This window comes from Gobio gobio (genome assembly GCF_949357685.1).
Source record: "Gobio gobio genome assembly, chromosome: 16".
NCBI lineage: Eukaryota > Metazoa > Chordata > Actinopteri > Cypriniformes > Gobionidae > Gobio > Gobio gobio.
In genome coordinates, this window is record NC_137109.1 from 31,130,446 (window position 1) to 31,150,693 (window position 20,248).

A 20,248-nucleotide genomic window follows, 5' to 3' on the forward strand; every position below is an offset into this window, starting at 1 on the left:
ATTATTAGCAGCGGAAAGATTTGTGTTAATGAATATACGCACCTGTTACATGAAGAATTTGAGCGAAGCAGGTGATGGCGAGGAGCCCGACAGCACATATGAAGAGCCGATAGAAGAGCCGCTGCCGTCTCGATAACAACACCGCCTTCATCCCTCCACCACACCTCTCAAAACATGTCCAACCAAGAGAGAAGCCCTCTTCTTTCATTCACACCTCCTATATTGGCCTTTCTTTTCAACATACGGCGGGCCAGCTTGCTTAAATTCACCCATACGTCTGTCGCCTTTGCATCCCACCGCTTCAATAAAGACACTCTGTCATCTTTCACTTACCGATATTTGCACTTTCCGGATCTTTAGTTATAACGAAACAGCGAAAATATCTTAAGCTGTCTTTGAGCAAGAATTGAAATACTCAAATGTTTTCACATATTGTCTCAGCTTATAAGCATTCTTATCACATCCACCTCCATCTGTGTCCCTTTCTCGCCCTCTCCTCCCTCCACACAGCGCTCGACTCCGTCACCGAGGGTGTTTCCCAGACTCACAACTGCGCCCTCATGCAGGGTTCACAAGAACAACAACACTGTTATCCAGCTAGAGTAAATCAGCTCTCTTGAGTGTTTTGAAACTAGATATACGGGCCTCAAAAAGTATTTGAGGTTGTTTCCACGAATAGGGTACAACATAAGCCCAGAAACAAAACGAAAAATACAATTATTTTTCATTTTAAACCACATGGGGTCGCGCTAGATTTAGTAGGAGTGGTAGTGAAGAACCAGTATCTCTGATTGGAGTGGTTTTGCAATTTTCTGCATTATATCCAATCAACATTAAAAAACATGGTTGAAAGTAATCGCTTAGTTGACCCAGCAGGGCTTGCTAGTCTGGGACGAAATGATGGTTTGTCGTTGATTAATTTATAACAAATATATATTTAAGTAAAATAGTTTTCTAGCAATAATGTTGGTAACAGGGTTGCCTTTGACATCTAAGATTACAAAAATTACACACCATTACAAAAATATCTCCATTATAAAAAACCAAACATTATTTATTTTAAGGAAAGATAACACACGCCTTGGTTTTGATTAAAAAACAAATATAAACATGAAACTTAAGGTAAACAATATTCAGTGCCTTACAAACAAAATGACAATATGTTGTATAATTCAGGACAAAAAAAGACAGCTTGGCATACAGTACATTCACATTTGTACTTCGAACAGATTATTTGGCACGTCCATGAAAGTGAAAAATAAAGAGCAAATAAAATAAAAAAAACATACCATTAGGATATCCATATATTTCCCTTTCCAAAAAAAGTTTGCTTTACAAAAGCAAAGATTGCACAACAGAACCAAAAACAAAATTCTTTTAAAAATATTTTAAATTGCGTACTTGACATCCACCAAAATAACCCCAATTAAAACCAATTAGAAAAGAAAAAACATTGTAAAGTGAAATTAGAAAACAAAACTTCTTGCTGGTTCTTCAGATAAAAAAAGAGCTGCTAATTGTTTGGTGTGAGAACAGCATGCAAATGCTGCTGCAGGCTCGACAACATGCCATTCTGGATCAGCTGGGCCAATGTACTGAAGTTGCAATGAGAAAATACCTATCAGCGCACACTCTACTTCTTGGGCTCTAGTGAACCAGTCACCTTGAAGTTTATGCCGTCTCCCGGCAGCGGGGAAGGTATCAAAGGACAGAGCCAGCTGATGTACCAGTACTTGCCCAGGCATTCCCTGACGTTGGCCAGCACTCCCAGGCTGTAAGGCTGTCGGGTTGAGTACCACTCACGTGTGGTCTGACCCCTCAGCATAAGAACCACGTGAAAGAAGAGGAAGGCAGCCACAAGTAGGAAGCCCACTACACAAGTGTCAGCAATGAATGCAAAAGCAAATGCTCGCGCCGTCACCTGTCCTGTGATTGGAGGGGGAAAAAAAGATGTTTATGGTATTTTTGTGACGATTAAAAGGTTTCATTTAATACATTTAAGTATCATTTTATTTTTAGGCCAAAAGTCATCATTTGCACTACCATTTTCCACAGCTTATGACCCTTTTTTGTTCGTTTTTTTGCTGTACCTATGCTAACATAGTTTTTAAAAGTCTTTTAACTCTTTTATACAGTTTTTAGTTCAGATTTTAATGTCTTTTATGCTCATAAAGCTGCATTTATTTGATCAATGATTCTGTAAAATCAGTAATATTGTGAAATATTATTAAAAAACTGTTCTCTATTTAACATATTTTAAAATGTAATGTATTCCTGTGATGGCAAAGCTGAATTTTCAGCATCATTACTCCAGTTTTCAGTGTCACGTGATCCTTCAGAAATCATATGCTGATTTGGTGCTCAAGAAACATTTCTTATTATCAATGTTGAAAACAGAGCTGCTTAAAGGATTAGTTCACTTTTAAATAAACTTTTGCTGATAATTTACTCACCCCCATGTCATTCAAGATGTCCATGTCTTTCTTTCTGCAGTCGAAAATAAATTAAGGTTTTGGATGAAAACATTCCAGGGTTTTTCTCCATAAAATTGACTTCAATGGGTCCCAAACAGTTCAAGATCCAAATTAAAGTTTCAGTACAGCTTCAAAGGGCTTTAAACGATACCAAATGATGAATAAGGGTCTTATCTAGCGAAACGACCAGTTTCTGCGAGAAACCGAGCAGTATTTATGTTATTATTTTAACTCTTATCAGACGAGCGTGATCATCTCTGAGCTCAGCCGTAACTTCTGCTAAGTGAGGTCAAAATACGAGCGTGGTCATAGATATATCGATTGTAGATGCCTCATTCTACTGATCCGTGCAGGCGCTAATGAGGCATCTGCGTATACATCTATGACCATGCTCGTATTTTGACCTCACTTAGCGGAAGTTATGGCAGAGCTTAGAGATGATCGCGTTCATCTGATAGGAGTTAAAATGACTAACAGAAAGAAAGACATGGACATCTTGGATGACATGGGGGTGAGTAAATTATCAGCAAAAGTTTATTTCAAAGTGAACTAATCCTTTAATATTTTTGTGGAAACAATGATACATTATCAGAACTCTTTGATGAATAGAAAGAATATAAATTATTTTGTAACTTTATAAATTTAGCATCATAGCTGAATAATAGTATTAACTTCTTTCGAGAATAAAAAATACAAATCTTACAGACCCCAAACTTCTGGGCTGCATTTCCCAAAAGCATCGTAAGCCTAAGTAGATCGTAGAACCATAAACTTAGCTCACAATGCTTTTGAGAAACGCAGCCCTGAATGGCGGTGTAACTAATGCTTTCCAAGACTGTAAAGCAAGTTGCATTTTCAAGTTATCCCCATCTATGTTATTTACATTCGTTCATTTGGCAGATGCATTTATCCAAAGCAAATTATAAATGAGGACCGTGAAAAACAATTTCCACAGCGCACTCAACTCTCATTTCAAAAGATCAATGAAAATTTGATTTCTCATGACATTACAGATTTCTCATAGCAGTAGCAGACACTCATTAGAAAGCTGATACTCACCAGAGACGAGCATTATCCAGGGCACGAGCAAAAGCATGACACTGTGAAAAGTGACACCCTCCTTTAAGACGATAATGAAGACCTCAGCATTCATGACTACAGCATAGAGCAACCCTGCCCACATGAACAGCAAACAGGTCAGGAAATACCGGTAATTGCGGAAACCAACACACTGCCCAAAAAACACACAGTGGTGATCACGGCGCAGTACACACACGTTGCAATCGTAGCAGTGCGAGCATCGTGGAGGAGTGTGGGTCTCACAGCTGTAGCAGTACCTGTCACAGAAGAGGAAAATATCATATCATAATTGTTTCCTGCTTTTTGATTGGCAACAAAAGCTCAAACAGAGATTCAAGAGCATAAATACATGATAAATAAATACAAACCAATTACCTCCACCCATGACCCAATTCATCTCCTGCCAGAAACACTCCACGGATACTTGGGTTAGTTTTCACAAACAACGAAGCATTCCAGGTTATATTTCCTAGCATAAAGTACTGAGCGAAGAGATGTATGGCCTTCCATATGGTGGACCACTCAGTCTTCTTCTGTGCTGGCTCAAGAGGAGCCTCCACCAGCACCAGATAGCTGACCTCGGCAGTGATGGAGAACACCAGAATAGCGTTCAGAACGATAGGCAGATAGCGACCGGTTGACTCCACCTTACACCATACTCTACTCATGAACCCAGCCATGTTTTCAGCTTTAAATCATCTGTTGCTTGAGACACTACCTGCTCAACCTGTTTTCTACCTGTAAAGCCACTCGATTCTCGTTTGCTCGAATCTGGTCACAAAAACAGAAAAATAGCCAGTTGAGAGAGACATTAAAAATCTTTCAAAAGTATGTTGGATAAAGTACATAATAGAAGTTTCAACAAACAGGAAGCTTTTGAAACTAGTAACGTGATGAACAGGACACTGCTAACTCTGACACATTACTTTGAGTGTTCCAGTAACACTGACAACAGATATCGGTAAGAAACTATAAAATACTCATACTACTTTTTTATTAATTGATACCGACCTGTCATTCCATTCAAAATATCGTTTCAACAAGAAATACTCTGCTGTCTCGTACGATGAACTTCTGCTGCAGGCTAATAACAACATTCGGCTCATGACAGGTCTGTGTTGCAGCTGAAACGGTCCCTCTGACGTAAACGGCACTCTACAACAGTTCCACGTGGAAATATTTCACACACACGCACACGATAGACGTAATGATTTATATTTCTACCCCCTTACACTAACTACCCATCACCGTCTTCACTTTTACATTTTCAAAAAATAACACAAATAAGGATTGTGTGCTTGTATACAAAAAACAAAACAAAAAATATATTTAAATTTATTTATTCCTTAAAGTCTTAGCTACCTACTCACTCACGAACTATAGCTGAATCAATCAATACAAAATTAAATAATGGGAACCTGATAATAATAAGGCACATAATTTGTCTCGATCTGAAGTATGAAAAATGCTTGTTGTCCTGACCTGAACATAATTCAATTTCACTGTACAGATCTACCTTTATTATGAAGTTAACTTCTGTCTGAATGTAAGAATTTATAATTCCCCCTTGCTTATCCTTGTAAAACTGCGTTTAGTCAAAGCCTACCACGATTTCCCTTTGACCACCCTTTCCTTTCTGACCCACTTTCGCAAAGAATAATTCCTAATCTCATAATCCGCACTGCTGGTTGTTGAGAGAGCAGTTTGCCATTCAGATCGAGTTTAACATGACACCCTTTACAGAGGCTGAGGCGGAGCGCCATGACAATTATCAAAGGACAGCATTCGAGAATATACAACACAAGTGAGTGACCGCTCGTAAGACTTTACTTTATTTTGTTCGTTTCGTCCCTGCCAGCCCCAAATATGTTCTACCTATCTCAGAATTATATTTAGGCCCTCTAGACTAGATAGTTTTAGTTGGTAATATTAGAGAGTTGTGGTGCACGTTGACATGATATTGTGAGTTAAATTCTAAGTGAATTCTGATTTAATTGTGTTCGTGGCATCGTTAAAATCCAGGAGAGGGCGCTGTTGTCTGTCAACAAGTGTAGAAAAAAAACGAAATACTACAAGGAAAGTTCACCCAAAACGTACTATTCTGTCATCATCATCACCACCATCATTACTAACGCAATGAAACCTATAAAATAAATAAAATGTTGTTGATATGTTGTGTATAGGCTACTCGTGGTAAAAAGATGCAATGAAAGTGAATGGTGATTGTCATCTTTTGTTCCCCAAGCTCTGAAGAAGGGGAGACCGGGGATGGTTTTGTAACACTTTTTGTAATTCAGTGGTTGTTTGTGCAAGATGTCTCAAATTTTGATACATGGTAGCCACATTTGTCTGCTACATATAACTCACTTGGAGATGTACTACACAATCATAGATTATGTGAGTTAATGTCAAATACAAAGAGTTCCGTTGTTACAATCTACCACACTACAGGAATTGTAACACTAGATGGGGATAGATGTAACACTGCTGATCATTTGCTGACATAACACCCACACTTTTGAAGAACAATTTTGGTATTGAATGTTTTCATTTTTTCTTGTAATTTTTTAGAACATTAAATGTAATGCAAAACAATTGCTACGTGTGTTTGTGTACGTGTAAGTGTAGGCGTAGCCTATCCCTTGTCAAGGGTTCAGTCTATGTTTCCAAGATCGACCTATTTTTACGTAAATTTTGAGATATTGGATAAAAACGGTGGATGGAAACAATGTGCATAAATTCTAATAATATGCACAAAAAAACTTGTGCGTTCAATTAAGGCAGATACTTTTTAGATGGTAAGAAGACATGCGCATGATGGAACACATTTACTGAATAAATCAATCGAAACGCAAAAATATTTTTTTTTTTGCCTCAACAGAGGATGTGATTGATAACTGGACTCATCATAGGTTGGTTGTAACATTTTAAAAATAAACGTACAACTATTCCCACCCCAAACAGCCAAAGGCTAACTGTTTTAGCATGTGGGTTAGCATAACAAAGCATCAAATTAAACTAGATAAATAGCTACTTGAAGTCATGTAAGTTAATATAATTGTAGGCTACCTCTAATTCAATGATTGCTAGGCAAAAAATAATCCTGATGAAAAACTTTACTTTCTTGCCGGAAAATCTGTTTTTTGGTCATCAAATCTAAAAATGTGCACACAGTCACATGCAATTTCTCATGTGAGCTCAAAAAGAAGATGGGAGTGTATGATATTGATGATGTGACCATGGCTCTTTTCTGACCTGTCAAACAGTGTTACATCTAACCCTGTGTTACAACATTCCCCGGTCTCCCCTAGAGGTTCAAAACAACAAGACCATTCTGTAGTTTGGGTATGTGTGTTTAACATTACTAACCTTTTCTGAATGGTTATCTCTTATATCTAATCTTTGCAGTCAGCGAAGAAGGATGCAGCTCCAGAGTGAGTTTCAATCACAGCAGCGGAATCATCGCCTGTAAGAAACCTATCCATTTATTGAACATCTTAACATCAATATTTAGCCATTGAATTCAGAATTTTAAAATAAATGGAATGTGTTATCTGTGGTATTGTGCTGTAATGTAGGCTTATGGAATATTTGCATGTCTGACACTATTTTTGCTGTCAAATATCATAATGTTAATGAAAGTATCATATTTTGGAACCAATGGAATCAAACAAGGATTCTATATAAGAATTGATAAGATTCTACTGGGTAAACTGGAGTTTTCAGGTTGTCAAGAAACAATTGGACTTCAGTTGGAAACAATAGAGGATTCTGACATTCGTTTTGAGTTCATTATCACCAATGAATCATGAGTTCATCATGTTTTTTGTTACGATACAGCAGCAGGGCTGCCTGGCTGCAAGGCCGCTGGTTAGAGATCAGTGAGCAGGAACGCAGGGCTCAGATCCATAACCAAAAGCTGCTGCAGGACTTTCAGAAAGCACAAGATACACTCAATGATATGTTGGCCAGCACCGAAGCCATGAATAACATACGGGTAAGCAACCACGCAGGACTTCCCTGCCCCCTTCCATGATTTACATTGTAGAATACAACTGTATTGAGAGAAAAAAAAAACCTTTAGGGGCTTGTCAGTGACTGGGGCAGTTAAAGGGACAGCATTGTACCTCATCTAACCTTAAAAGGCGCTTATTGCTACCATAGAGTAGTCATGTACCCTTAAAGTCACAATGAAATCAAAGCTGACAATTCTTATGTTTTAGGGAATATTGCAGTGTTTATTATAAATTATTTATTCGTGCACATTAGGGCTGCAACGACGCGTCGACGACGTCGACTACGAAAATACGTCGACGTGCGTTAAATGCTTCGACGCGTCGGCGGCACATTATTTACGTTCTAGAATGGAACAGAAGATCTAGATTCTAGAATAATGGCAGCTTCTGCTCCCGGGCATAGTGATCATTGATCATTTATCATATAAAGCCAGACCGCGACATTCAAAAGTGTGGGAGTACTTTAAACAGAAGCCGAGTAAAACTGTGCTTTGATCGCTCTGTAATGCCGGTTTCACACTGCGCGCGGTGGCAGAGCAGGAGCTGTGCGCGTGGAGAGCGGGAGCTTTCACACTGCCAGTCAGTGTTGCCAAGTCCCGTTTTTTCCGCGGAATTGGGCTACTTCTACACTGTTGCCGCGGGCTGTGTCTCATGTCCGCGGGTTGAAGCGATCCCAACTATGTGATATTTAGCCCCAGGAATGAGAATTTTAGCAGGCAGCCCTGAAAACCCCCCCACATATTTAACCCCCCGAACGCGATGTTTACCAGAGAACCTCCCCGAAACGCGATTGGGCTTGTTTTGGGCTAGTTTTGAGTAACGAATGGGTGGGTTTTGTTGTGAAAACCTGGCAACCCTGCTGCCAGTAGGCTTGTTTCAGAGCCATAGAGAGAGAAAAAATAAAAATAAAAAAAATAATCGTTAGTTGCAGCTCTAGTGCACATAATAGTTTTTTTATGTGTAATCTTTCATCAAAAACTTTAACTTCTCTTTTCCCTTGCAATTTCATCTCTTCTCTGATGAAGTGTGTACTGGTGCAAGAGTGGGCCAACAATCCACTCCTGCAACCTGCCAATCACATGAAATCACATCAATTAGCAAATGACTACAATCCAATCACTTCACAAAATCAAGTCCTGCCATATATTTTTTTTCTCGTTTTAGAAAACGTTTTGCTTGGGTACATCGCAATAAGGAAGAAAAGACTATTGTAATTTCCATTTCATGTTGACTTTAAGGTTCTACTATGCATCTTTTAGGGATAAATAATATATAAAGATGTCCCTTTAACAGTCTGAGCGTGGAAAAAAAAAATATATTGAGAAAATGAAGTCCAAATGAAATCCTTAGCAATGCAAATTACTACTAATAATAATTTTTTTAATATATATTTACATGAGGAAATTTACAAAATATCTTCATGGAACATGATCTTTACTTAATATCCTATTGATTTTTGGCATAAAAGAATAATTTAATATATAATTTTGACCAATGCAATGTATTGTTGGCTATTGCCACAAATATACCCATGGTACATGGTCCAGGGTCACATTTATTAAACTAACCTACACATTTGCTCTTCAAAAGGTTCAGTATGAACAGTATCTGGAAGAGAACTTCCCACAATGGCAGAAAAGACTGAAAGACATAAGAGTTTCTGAAAAGTCCAAGGTGCTTTTTTTTAAGTGAAGTGATGTCTTTTACAAGGTGTAAACTTGTATTGATTGTGATGTCTGTTTTTTTTTGTTTTGTTTTTTAAATCCATGAGGTACAACAGCACTTAAAGAGTTATATTCAACAGATGGAGGAGAACGAAGGTATGAAGACTGCACATAGGTCTGACTTTAGAGGCCACCTTCTGTCCTCCAATTCTTCAAACCCATCTCAAACTTCTCACAGAATGAGAAACACTCAGAGAGAAAAAGGTAATGTGCTTAGCAATTTCTGTTTTCAAGTTCTTTTTTTGAGGAAACTGATAACACTACCCTCTTTCTTAAGACATCAAGCAAAATACTGAAAGATCCAATCCAAATGGCCATCATCCTTACTTTTCACCCACTTGGTTAACTGGCTCACAGCCTTTTATTTCCGGACTCCAACAAAATAATATCCCAAAGGATTATAAAAACCTTCAGAACATTCAAGCCTCGAATAATACCTTGCCACCCTACTATTCTTTACCTGGAGAGTCACTCCATCAATCACATTCTCCAGTCCAGCAGAAGTCACCATCAATGGACCATCTATGGGCCGGTATAAGGCAAGGGTTTATGCCTACAGCTCACTTCACTCCTGCTGGTGCTTCCTGGCCACAACTTCCTGTGTTGAGCCCCATGATGGATGTACGATGGATGTATGATGGACGTACCATGGATGTACCAAATCCCAGTGAGGAAAGAATCCAACGCAGTGAGACAGATAAGGAAAAAGTGAGAAAAGCAACACTGAACCCAAATGAGGAGAGTTGCCAGAGACTTAAACATAAGAGGAATGGGAAAGAGAGTGATCGGTCTGAGCTAGACTGTAGGCCAGGTTAGTTTTGTGAAATTTGGTGACTTTACATTGATTTGTTTCTCATTGGGAAAAATATAACATGTTGTTAGTCTAATGTAAACAAACTCTCCTTATAAGTCTGTGTATATTTTGTATGCTTAAAGTGCGTCTATCAGTTGACCATGAAGAAAGTAGTGAAGGCAGCACTGTGACCTCTGAAGTCACGGTGTCTGGGATGCAAAAAAGGGGAAAGAAAAAAAGAGATGGGACCAAATCACACTCTACAGAAAATGATAACAATTCTCAAGGGTAAGCCAAATTAACAATCTTTTTCACATTTTAATCAATCCATGCAGACTGCATGTTAGAGATGGATCTTCTTAGGGCTGTCACGATTCCCTGATTAAATTCGAGTGCATGATTTAAAAAAAATCCTTGAACGAAATTTACCTCTGTTAAATAACTGGCCACGGACGAGAATCCACAAACCGCATTATTAGACGGTTTTCTAATATTAAATCCATTTAAAAATAGCATAGTGCTTTTATAAAATGCCAAAGGCTGTGATTAAATTAAATACATACATGCGCTGCAGGTTTCAGAGTGAAGCGCGATACTTTAAAGAGGGGGGGGGGGTGAAACACTCCGTTTCAGTCAATCTCATGTCAATCTTGAGTACCTATAGAGTAGTATTGCATCCTTCATATCTCCGAGAAGTCTTTAGTTTTTTTATATTTATAAAAGAAAGATATGCTGTACCAAGTCTTTCCGAAAGAAAACAGAGCGACTGGTGGCGTGTCGTGTGGGCGGAGCAAAGGAGTCGCGAGCGCGCGCAGCTATTGCGTTGAGAGCGTCTGAAAGCTGTGACATCCTTAAACGTGGAGAAAAAACTTTATCCTAAATAAACCATGGAGATCAATCAGATTTAGCCATACATATATGATCCAGAATCAGATCTAGAGGCTGAAATTGAACAGGAGAAGCAGCAACGACGACTACAGCAGGATGTCTCAATGGTTTGTACTGTAACTGTAACTTATATACTTGCTTGGCGGCTTGTCATGCGCGAGTTTTACAACATTTGTGTGTGTTTACTCATGGTTTATGAGGATATAATTTGGTTTATGGACTATTATATGTGATGTAATGTTAGCAGTAGCAAGCGTAACGGTTTTGCACGTCAGACTAGTGCGTGTTTACATAGAAAAACAATGCTATAATAGCGCATTTGAATGAACGAGTCGATAGCTAACAACACAAAGACATTTGAAGCAGTTTTACTCACCGCCTGCCTCCAACGCATGACCGTGCACCTTAATCACTGGGGCCGCTCCATCTTTCAGCATTAGACGAGCTACAAATCCGGCGTCGAACTGGGCCTTGTTTATAAAACCATCGTTGCCGAAATGCAGGGAACAAACAAAACACTTGCACAACTCAGTTGCTGCTCCGGAAAAACATCTCCATCCACTGTCCCATTAACGCTAGGTTCTTTGGAAAGCTGAACAGGGTTGTCTTGCCCTGACAACCAAAAACACTCTTCTTTGGTGACATTGTTGATGTCATGAAGTCCTGTGAATGCAGCGCAGCCGAGCAAAGTGCTTTGATGGGCGTACTGCTTTCGCTCTCTCGCTCTAGTCACGTGTGCCCTTCCGGGACAAGTTCCCTTAGGACCCGTATAAGGAAATTCCGCCCCATTTGACGTCATATAGGCCCATACTCGAATTTCTTTTCCCGAAAATTGTGAGAAACCGGAAGGAGTATATTTGGCACAGAAATACTCCATCAAACGTCCAACTTAATTTTTGAAACTTTGTCCATGTTTAGCATGGGAATCCATGTCTAAAAAGCTCAGTATGCATGAAATTGCATTTCACCCCCCCTTTAATTATTTACGTCCAGACAGGTTACGTGTTTCTTCCAGCGGCTCAGATCGGCTCCGTTCACAGTAAATGCTTTGTTTGTGTTTCCAATAACGTGTATTTGGGAATGCATATAATGTCTGACACGCTATGTGTATTATAGCAAAGTGTTGCACTGTTATCGTGCGTGGAGCACGTCTCAGCAGCTCGGTTAACAAACTCCATCTCTGCATATGCTATGAGTTTGGGTTGCTTATAACGTTCATCTGGGAATGCAACGTGCACCATTTCACCAGATTTGTAAGGTAAATCATTTAAACTAGGGTTGATTTAAAACCCTTAAACTCACTCTGAGTTTGCGTGTTTAGATGTCCACATGTTCTTGTTCAAGAAATTACAGTGGCTCTAGCATTTCTATTGTAAAGAAGTGGCCAAACATTAAAGATTAGGTGGACATTTGAATTAAATGTTGTGTGGCAAATATTAAACAAGGATTTTGATCTTGGCAACTATGATTTGATGGCGCCCTCTGCAGGCATTTGTTATGAAACATAATTAAAGAGGTCATGAATTGAGAAATCAACTTTCCCTTGAGCTTTTGAGATATAAAAGCCTTCCGGCAGTCAGCAGTATGCAAGTCGACTTACGACCAAATATGAAGAGCAAGCTTTGACGCCTCTCGTGCATAGGGCTGGGAAACAAACTCAAGCCCCTCTTCTCACAAAATCCTCTGCATTTCTAATTCATGACCGGTGTTTTGTTTTGCTCTATCCTCTGCGCTTCTGCATTCGTCAATACGCATACGTCAAGGGTTCAAGGGTCATGGGTTACTCTTTCACCATAAGTTGACTTGCGTACCACTGACCGCCGAAAGCTAGTTATTTTAGTCAAGGAGAAGGCCTTTATTAACACCGTGTGAAGCAGGTATATGATGGATAGAGGCACTTTTATGGACTTCAAAAACGAACCAACAAGTCAATGCCATTATAAAGCTTGGAAGAGCCAGGACTTTTTAATATAACTCTGATTTTATTCGTCTGAAAGAAGAATGTCATATACACCTAGGATGACTTGAGGGTGAGTAAATCATGGAATAATTTTCATTTTTGGGTCAACTAACCCTTTAAAAATTATGCTGTGGCTCCTAGATCTGACAGGAATGATGAAACACAATTATGTGAGTAAAAAATGTTTTTTATATGTGATAGTATTGCATTGTTACGTTTGATATCTACTGATTATGTGTACATGTCTAACTAAACATAACTTACCACGCGATCACAGGCTGGAGTATCCTTTGATTTTGAGGTGTTGTTGGTTCATTGTGGTGCGATTCGTGATCAGACTCGAACATGTATAGGCCAGGACTCGCAAAGCCCGACGTCCCGGGGCGAATGACGGGCTATCTTAAATAGTGAAATAACATTCCTTTCTTGATGTGCGTTGTTCATTCTCTTGACTGGTAATCTGAAGGAAAAATACAATCGTGGAAGTTTTGAACATGCTGATTTGTCTGCGGTGAAGTTTTGATGATGCACGTACTTGCGTGCGCGTGCTTGTGTGTGTTCGCATTTATATCCATTGATCAGGCCGGCCAAGTAATACAAATGATTCCAATCATAGCAGTTGGCGTTTACTTCCAAGTCTTCAATGCAGGATGCCCATAAAAACGTTCCTGGAGCTAGGCTCAAAACCAGGGAGAAAATAGCCTATTTCTTATTCATTATGATGTTTTTGAATGTAAAAACCACGCAAATGTCATGAGTTGACCTCAGACAACAGTATACATTTTTTTTAAAGCCAGTTCATGACCACTTTAAAACATTAGTTGATTACCATGCATATTATAATTTTTATAATAGTTTATTTGAATAAATTATTATTGCCCCATTGTTATATATATATATATATATATATATATATATATATATATATATATATATATATATATATATATATATATATATATATATATATTATAATTGAATCAAAGACTATTATTCACTTGGGTATATTTTTACAATCACAAAGAAATTCTGATTACTCGATTAATTGTAAAATAATAGACCGATTACTAAAATAATCATTATTGACAGCCCTAGATCTTCTATAAGATTTTGGAAACATTCATATCTTCTTGTAACATTTTTCCACAATTATCTGTTGTAGCTCTTCCACTTACATGTCACAAGATGCTTCGGAAAGCCACTCGGACACAAAAATCAGCAAAATACATCAAAAAACATCTAAGAAGTATAGCAGCAAACAATCTATCATCACTAAGAAGAATGTTGATGCAGTGATGCAAGATGAAGAGGAAGACAAACAGGAAGGAAGCAGGAGCCAAGAAATACTTCCAAGTAGTGTAAACTCAGAAAAGAATGATGGATCTGAAGAAGATTTTGAAGGAAATGGTGACAGTCATGTTCCAGAAGAGAACATATGTGACAGAGAAGTTGAAAATGAAGAAGAGTATGAGGAAGGTACAGGTGGAGAGGAAGAAGCAGGATTGGATGATGAAGCACAGGGTGATGATGAAGAAGGGAGTGAGAAAGTGAAGAGAGATGGGATTGAACCCAGTGGGGAAGGAGATGTTCCAGAGGACATTCCAGATAGTGAAGATGGAGGAGAGACAGCAGAGGAAGAGGAGAGAGAGAACAGTTTTCAAGAACAAAAGGAGGCCATAAAAAGTGTAGAGGATGACAAAAAAGTTAATACTTCTGACATTCACAAAAGGTGCATATTTAAATTTGTGCAAATAACACTGTTCATGAATATTCATCTTCTTGTTATTTGTTTAATGAATCTTCTCCTCATTGGACTAATACTGACTTTCTGCATAGTCTTGAAGAATTGTATGCAGATGAGACTGAAGAGGAAGAGGTTTACAATCAAGAAATAGAAGAAGATGAAGATGATGATGAGGTTGTGGTCGAGAAAGCGTACCCCTGGTCAAGAGACCCTATTGATGATCACACAAAATGCCCTGATGATGAAGATGACGATATTGAAGGTCTTCTCAACCCTGTCAACTCCCAAACACAGAAGTGAGTTTTGTTGCATTTTATATTGTATTGTGTTTTGCTCATCAGGACTCTCTCTAACCTTTATTTATTCCCATAGGGAGGATTATGTGGAGGAGACAGATGAATACCAATCAAATGGTATGTTTAAATATTAATTTAATGTTTAATATCTATCTATCTATCTATCTATCTATCTATCTATCTATCTATCTATCTATCTATCTATCTATCTATCTATCTATCTATCTATCTATCTATCTATCTATCTATCTATCTATCTATCTATCTATCTATCTATCTATCTATCTATCTATCTACACTTGAGAGAAAGGACACTATTGAATAGACCCTTTTCACAGACTGTGATGACGTGTTTTAACGGTCATCAATATCGTAAATCTTGCAACGTTTTTTTTTTTTTTTTTAAATATGTACATTTATAACACTAATACTTTGTATTGTATTACTTTTGCATCAAATTACAAAATACAAGTTACCGCTGCTGTGTATTTCTAATACAGCGTCTATGGGAGTGATGGTAAAAATTAACATCTTTCTCTCTTTTGACTGCCGTTATCAATCTCACTCTATTTTTTCCCTCTTTATGAAAGTTGTGAAATCACTATTGTGGCGTTTTTCTTTTGATATTTGAGCAAATGGGCGCATATAAAAATATTTATTGTATTCACTCATTCACAGCTATAATATTTAACCCAACTATAACGTCTTCCGCTCTGAGAAACCTGGAAATGTGAAAGGGTCTATTCTATGGTTTTACGTATCAGGACATAATAAAAAATCATCTGGTCTTCGGCAGGTCTTAAAATTAGGTAAATAAAACCTAAAGCAACACATGACATATTACAATGTGTCATTATTTATTTAAAGGGATAGTTCACCCAAAAATGGGTTAACTATCGTCCTTAGCATTGTGTTAACACACACCTGAATGCTCCAGACCAAACTGCCAAAACTTCTGCTTTTATAGAGGTGATCACACATATGATCAATGATGATCAATTAATCAAAGACCTTTGATTAGCAGCGCCTGGTTTACTACTTAGTTTTTTACCCATGGCTTCTCCGTTTACGCCTAGTTTTTTTTTTTTTTTTTTAAAGGGATAGTTCACCCAAAAATGATGTCATTTTTAATTCACGCTCAAGTTGTTCCAAACCTGTATAAATGTCTTTGTTCTGCTGAACACAAAGGGAAGATATTTGGAAGAATGTCCAGTTATATGATGGGTAAAAAATACTATGGTAGTCAATGACTGCTGAGATTTGCTTGCTTATAAACATTTATAAACAGTTATAAACACCAAATATCTTACTTTGTGTTCAGCAGAAGAAAGAAATTCATACAGGTTTGGAACAACTTGAGGGTGAGTAAATTATGACAGAATTTTCATTTTTGGGTGAACTATCCCTTTTTAAAAAAAAAGGCGAAAATGGAGAAGCCATGGGTAACAAACTAAGTGCACCCTTACTGCTTCCATAGGAATTAAGAGGGTAAGTAGTAAATCAGGCACTGCTAATCAAACGTCTTTGATTAATTGATCATCAGCAAGTGTGATCACCTGTATAAAAGCAGAAGTTTTGGCAGTTTGGTCAGGAGTTTTTCGGGTGTGTGTTATCACAATGCCAAGAACGCAAAAACATCAGCAATGATCTTAGAGAAGCAATTGTTGCTGCCATCAATCTGGGAAGGGTAAAATGGCCATTTCCAAACAGTTTGAAGTCTTTCATTCTACAGTGAGGAATATTATTTACAAGTGGAAAACATTCAAGGGAGTTGGCAATCTTCTCAGGAGTGGACGTCCCAGCAAATTCACCTCGAGGTAGACCGTGCACTCTGAGAAATTGCAAAAAACCCAAGGGCTACATCTCAGACTCTACCAGCCTCAGTTAGAAAAAAGACGAGACAAGAATGGCATGTTTTTTATAAGATGTTGTATTTACCCCATTTTAAGACCTTCTAAAGACCAGATTATTTTTTTATTATTATGTCCTGATATGTAAAATGATAAAATCTTGTACTTGTACAAAAGGGTGTACTTTCTTTTTCACACGACTGAAATTTGACGAGGAAAATGTTGTTATTTGCATTTAATCATATCTGTTTTTATTCAGATCAACACTCTGGTTCAGAGGAGGAAAATCTACCACAGGAGAACCGTCCTGCTGCTATAAATGAGTCAGTGGAGTCTGATGATGAGTTTGACCACTTCTATGATTAAACCAGAAACTAGAACATAAAGGTGGGAAATAATGGAAAGAGGAAAACAACAATGGATGAATACATTGGACAGAAGCTGCAATAACTCGATGCTTTCAGAAAATGAGCAAGGTGCACACCCTAAAGAGCAGTCTCAGACCAGCCAGAGAGCCACAAGGCCGAGCAATGAATAGAGGAGTCAGATTACAAAGGGATGAAAGAGGAAGAAAAGGATAAATAGATGCTGGGTGTCCCTCATCTTTTTTTTTGTTATTTGCTGGTAGCTTATCTGACTGTCCTGAAAGCACCACACCACTGTCACTCTGCAAACACAGGTGGATCCCGAGATGAAGAGAGAATAATAGAGGAGATGAATAGTGGATGACGTTAAGTGAAATAAGCCAAGTTATAGATTTTATTCTAGCGTTTAGCTGAAATGGTGTCACTTGCATAAAACAGAAAAGTGCTTCTTTAATCTGTTTTATTTATGTCCTATTGGGAATCAAAGTGTTTACCCTGAATTCTTCAGCATTCATTTAAATGTAGCCAGAGTTTGAACGCTTTCTCATTCAGATAGGGAGCGTGGCCTGAAGCGAGGGGGATGAGTGGGGGTTCGGACGAAGAGGGGGTGCTAAGGGAAGGAGTACAGGCCTGTCACTGCCTCTGAGTGATGGCTATTTGAACAGGCATATTTACCCGAGCCCTTGTGAAAGGAGACGGAGGGACACTAACGGAGACGCGCAGGCACAGACAGGCAATAAAAAGCTGGCCACTGTGTAAACAACATGGCCTAGTCTGTTCGGCCGCTGCCATGCCAACAGGGTAGCTTCCACTCTCCAGCCAATCACATGCCAGCTTTTTGACAAGTGGAACAAAACCCCCATCAGATGTTTTAAGCAGCCATTGACGAAATGTTAATAAAATAAAATATTATCTTCATTTATTTGGAAGTGACATGTCCTGCGGTGTGACATGCTTTTGTAATTCTTTTATAGTTGTTGTGCATGCAGCTTTTTTTATGACCTATTACAATATTTTGTACTTTAAAACTGTCACAACACAGGACCATTTACAACATTATGAATGGTGTAAAGTTTTATACACTTTTGAATTTATAATTTATTGAATTAAATTATTATTTTAAGATGTGTTTGATTAATTGTTCTTTTCTTATACAGTAGCTTCCGTTCAAAGTTTGGGGGATGTACGATTTCTTTTTATAGGTTTTTTAAAGGCATTTATGTAACCAAAAATTCAGTAAAACAGTAATATTGTGAAATATTACAATTTTAAAAAACTGTTTACTGTCATTTATTCCTGTGATGGCAAAGCTGAATTTTCATCATAATTACTCCAGTCTTCATCCTTCAAAAATCATTCCAATATGCAGATTTGCTGCTCAAGTAACATTTCTTATTATTATCATTGTTGAAAATATGCTTAATATTTTTTGTGTGGAAACTGTGATACATTTTTTCAGGGCTCTTTGATGAATATAAAGTTCAAAAGAACAGAAAAATATCTATATATATTTTGTAACATTATAAATGTCTTTATACTGTCTCTTTTGGTCAATTTAATGCATACTTGCTGAATAAAAGTATACATTTCTTTCAAAACAAAGTTTACATTCATATAATTTCAATAAAATGACATTGAATTTGGCAGATGCTATAATCCAAAGGAGATGAAGATCATGTTTTCGATACCATAAATTCAACTTTATACGTTTAAGCTAATTTAAGATAAAACCGATGAGCTGAAGCAAGTTTGACAAACAGTCACCTGGCAGCAGACCCTTCCTCCCGTCCCACCCCACTGACAGTCTGTATCCACAGCTGGCCTACTGATGACCTGCAGACAGCATCTTCACACTCTAGAAATCACAGTTCACACCCTTGTATTGCTTAGAACTGAATACACACATATCCAGACTCGTCAGATATTTAGAAAGCAACAGCACAGTCATCCATCATATGAGCATGCAGCAGAATCTGAAGACGTGCCGACTTCTATAAAGAAGACAATTACCATCTCAGGAACAGATCACAGCCCTGAAATCTCATGAACTCCCCACGTCTCGCCCTCTCTCTGAATCTCGGACACACACTGAGGGGTCTGTGGCTTCTGCTCAGATCGCTGTGGGTGTCCCTGTGTCCTATTGTTGAGAAGACACTGCTTTGGGGAGGTCCACCATTAAGACCAGTGTCTTCCTTTTGTTCTCATACACTCAAACACAATCCTGCTTACCAAGGAATCAAAGGTTAGGCTAGGAGGGGATGGAGGGGGTCGCAACCTTTCTACTGCTAGCATTCAGCCCATCAGACAGTCAAAATCACAAGCCATGTCTGGACACTACCCATTACCCTATCCCATATCGTCCGTAAATCAGTATTTTGATTGCTTCGTGCATTTTTCTGCCTGGTAGTGGCATAAATATGCATTTTTATTTTAAACGTATTCACTTGCATTTACATTTATTCATTTTGCAGATGCTTTTATCGAAAGCGACTTACAAATGAGGAATACATCAAGCAATTCATTGTGAAGAGGCAAATAAACACAAAAAGTGCTCAAAAGACAACGTTTCAGACATTGCTTAGAGTAGCATAAGCAAGAAAAAGGAAAGTGAAAACATAGATTGTTTTTATGGAGGTTAAGTGCTCATTAATATGCATTTATTATCTCATTATTTTTATCATATATCATTGTTTTAATTATAATTTATGTTTTCTTCTAACCATGGTTAGCGCCATAATTATACTTTTATTTCAAACTCATTTAATAGTAAATTAATATGCATAATATTCCTATATTTATAAATATCCTATATTTATTTCAGAGTCTGCTGTTTGTTTGTGTCTTGTCGATTTTATTCATTTTTATTGGTTTCTAAAGGTGGCTACTAGTTTTCAGTGTGGCTGTCTTGGTTAGTGCAAGGAATGTTAGGGCAGGAAATGATGTTTATTTTTTACAATGAGAGCAGGACAATGTCCCCGTTGAGTTGATTCTTCCCCAAACACTCTCTTGAGGAATTTTAAAAATGCTGCAGTAAAATAATGTGAAAGTGTGATTATAA

At 37.9% G+C, this 20,248-nt stretch overlaps 3 protein-coding genes across 8 annotated transcripts in view; 1 reads left to right on the forward strand and 2 right to left on the reverse strand.

Annotated features, from left to right (window-relative positions):
• The window catches only part of slc24a6a (solute carrier family 24 member 6a), a 29,513-nt gene extending 28,998 nt beyond the window's left edge, over window positions 1-515 (reverse strand). Inside the window, exon 1 of the mRNA XM_079839110.1 lies at window positions 43-515. Coding sequence (XP_079695236.1) covers window positions 43-208 — 166 coding nt within the window. The 5' untranslated portion in view covers window positions 209-515. The remainder of the gene's footprint in view (window positions 1-42) is intronic.
• A 514-nt stretch (window positions 516-1,029) lies between these two features.
• zdhhc24 (zDHHC palmitoyltransferase 24) lies at window positions 1,030-6,748 on the reverse strand. Of its 2 annotated transcripts, none has more exons than XM_079838290.1 (4): window positions 6,624-6,748; window positions 3,930-4,325; window positions 3,534-3,811; window positions 1,030-1,926 (listed from the first exon to the last, which is right to left on the reverse strand). In XM_079838290.1, the coding sequence occupies exons 2-4, from the start codon at window positions 4,232-4,234 to the stop codon at window positions 1,634-1,636; spliced, it is 876 nt and encodes a 291-aa protein (XP_079694416.1). In that variant the 5' UTR covers window positions 4,235-4,325; window positions 6,624-6,748; the 3' UTR covers window positions 1,030-1,633. The 2 variants fall into 2 exon arrangements, with proteins under 2 accessions (XP_079694416.1, XP_079694415.1); XM_079838289.1 differs by lacking the exon at window positions 6,624-6,748 and adding an exon at window positions 4,566-4,699.
• Window positions 5,239-18,785, forward strand: LOC307139354 (uncharacterized protein). 5 transcript variants are annotated; one of them, XM_079838284.1, is made up of 11 exons: window positions 5,239-5,358; window positions 6,963-7,022; window positions 7,395-7,551; window positions 9,161-9,244; window positions 9,351-9,498; window positions 9,572-10,105; window positions 10,231-10,375; window positions 14,098-14,664; window positions 14,772-14,975; window positions 15,052-15,092; window positions 17,085-18,784. In XM_079838284.1, the coding sequence occupies exons 1-11, from the start codon at window positions 5,282-5,284 to the stop codon at window positions 17,189-17,191; spliced, it is 2,124 nt and encodes a 707-aa protein (XP_079694410.1). In that variant the 5' UTR covers window positions 5,239-5,281; the 3' UTR covers window positions 17,192-18,784. The 5 variants fall into 5 exon arrangements, with proteins under 5 accessions (XP_079694410.1, XP_079694413.1, XP_079694411.1 ...); XM_079838285.1 differs by having other exon boundaries at window positions 5,241-5,358; window positions 9,375-9,498; window positions 17,085-18,785; XM_079838283.1 differs by having other exon boundaries at window positions 5,241-5,358; window positions 9,342-9,498.
• Window positions 18,786-20,248: the final 1,463 nt, after the last annotated feature.

What these genes read in the sequence shown, in the direction of transcription:
- LOC307139354 (XM_079838283.1), top strand. Translation starts at nt 5,282, where the DNA reads ATGACACCCTTTACAGAGGCTGAGGCGGAGCGCCATGACAATTATCAA. An exon ending in CAGCAGCGGAATCATCGCCT is followed by an intron (nt 7,023 to 7,394) that starts GTAAGAAACCTA and finishes GTTACGATACAG; the next exon opens with CAGCAGGGCTGCCTGGCTGC. An exon ending in GAGTTTCTGAAAAGTCCAAG is followed by an intron (nt 9,245 to 9,341) that starts GTGCTTTTTTTT and finishes TAAATCCATGAG; the next exon opens with GTACAACAGCACTTAAAGAG.
- zdhhc24 (XM_079838290.1), bottom strand. Translation starts at nt 4,234, where the DNA reads ATGGCTGGGTTCATGAGTAGAGTATGGTGTAAGGTGGAGTCAACCGGT. An exon ending in GAATTGGGTCATGGGTGGAG is followed by an intron (nt 3,812 to 3,929) that starts GTAATTGGTTTG and finishes CTTCTGTGACAG; the next exon opens with GTACTGCTACAGCTGTGAGA. An exon ending in CTGGATAATGCTCGTCTCTG is followed by an intron (nt 1,927 to 3,533) that starts GTGAGTATCAGC and finishes CTCCAATCACAG; the next exon opens with GACAGGTGACGGCGCGAGCA.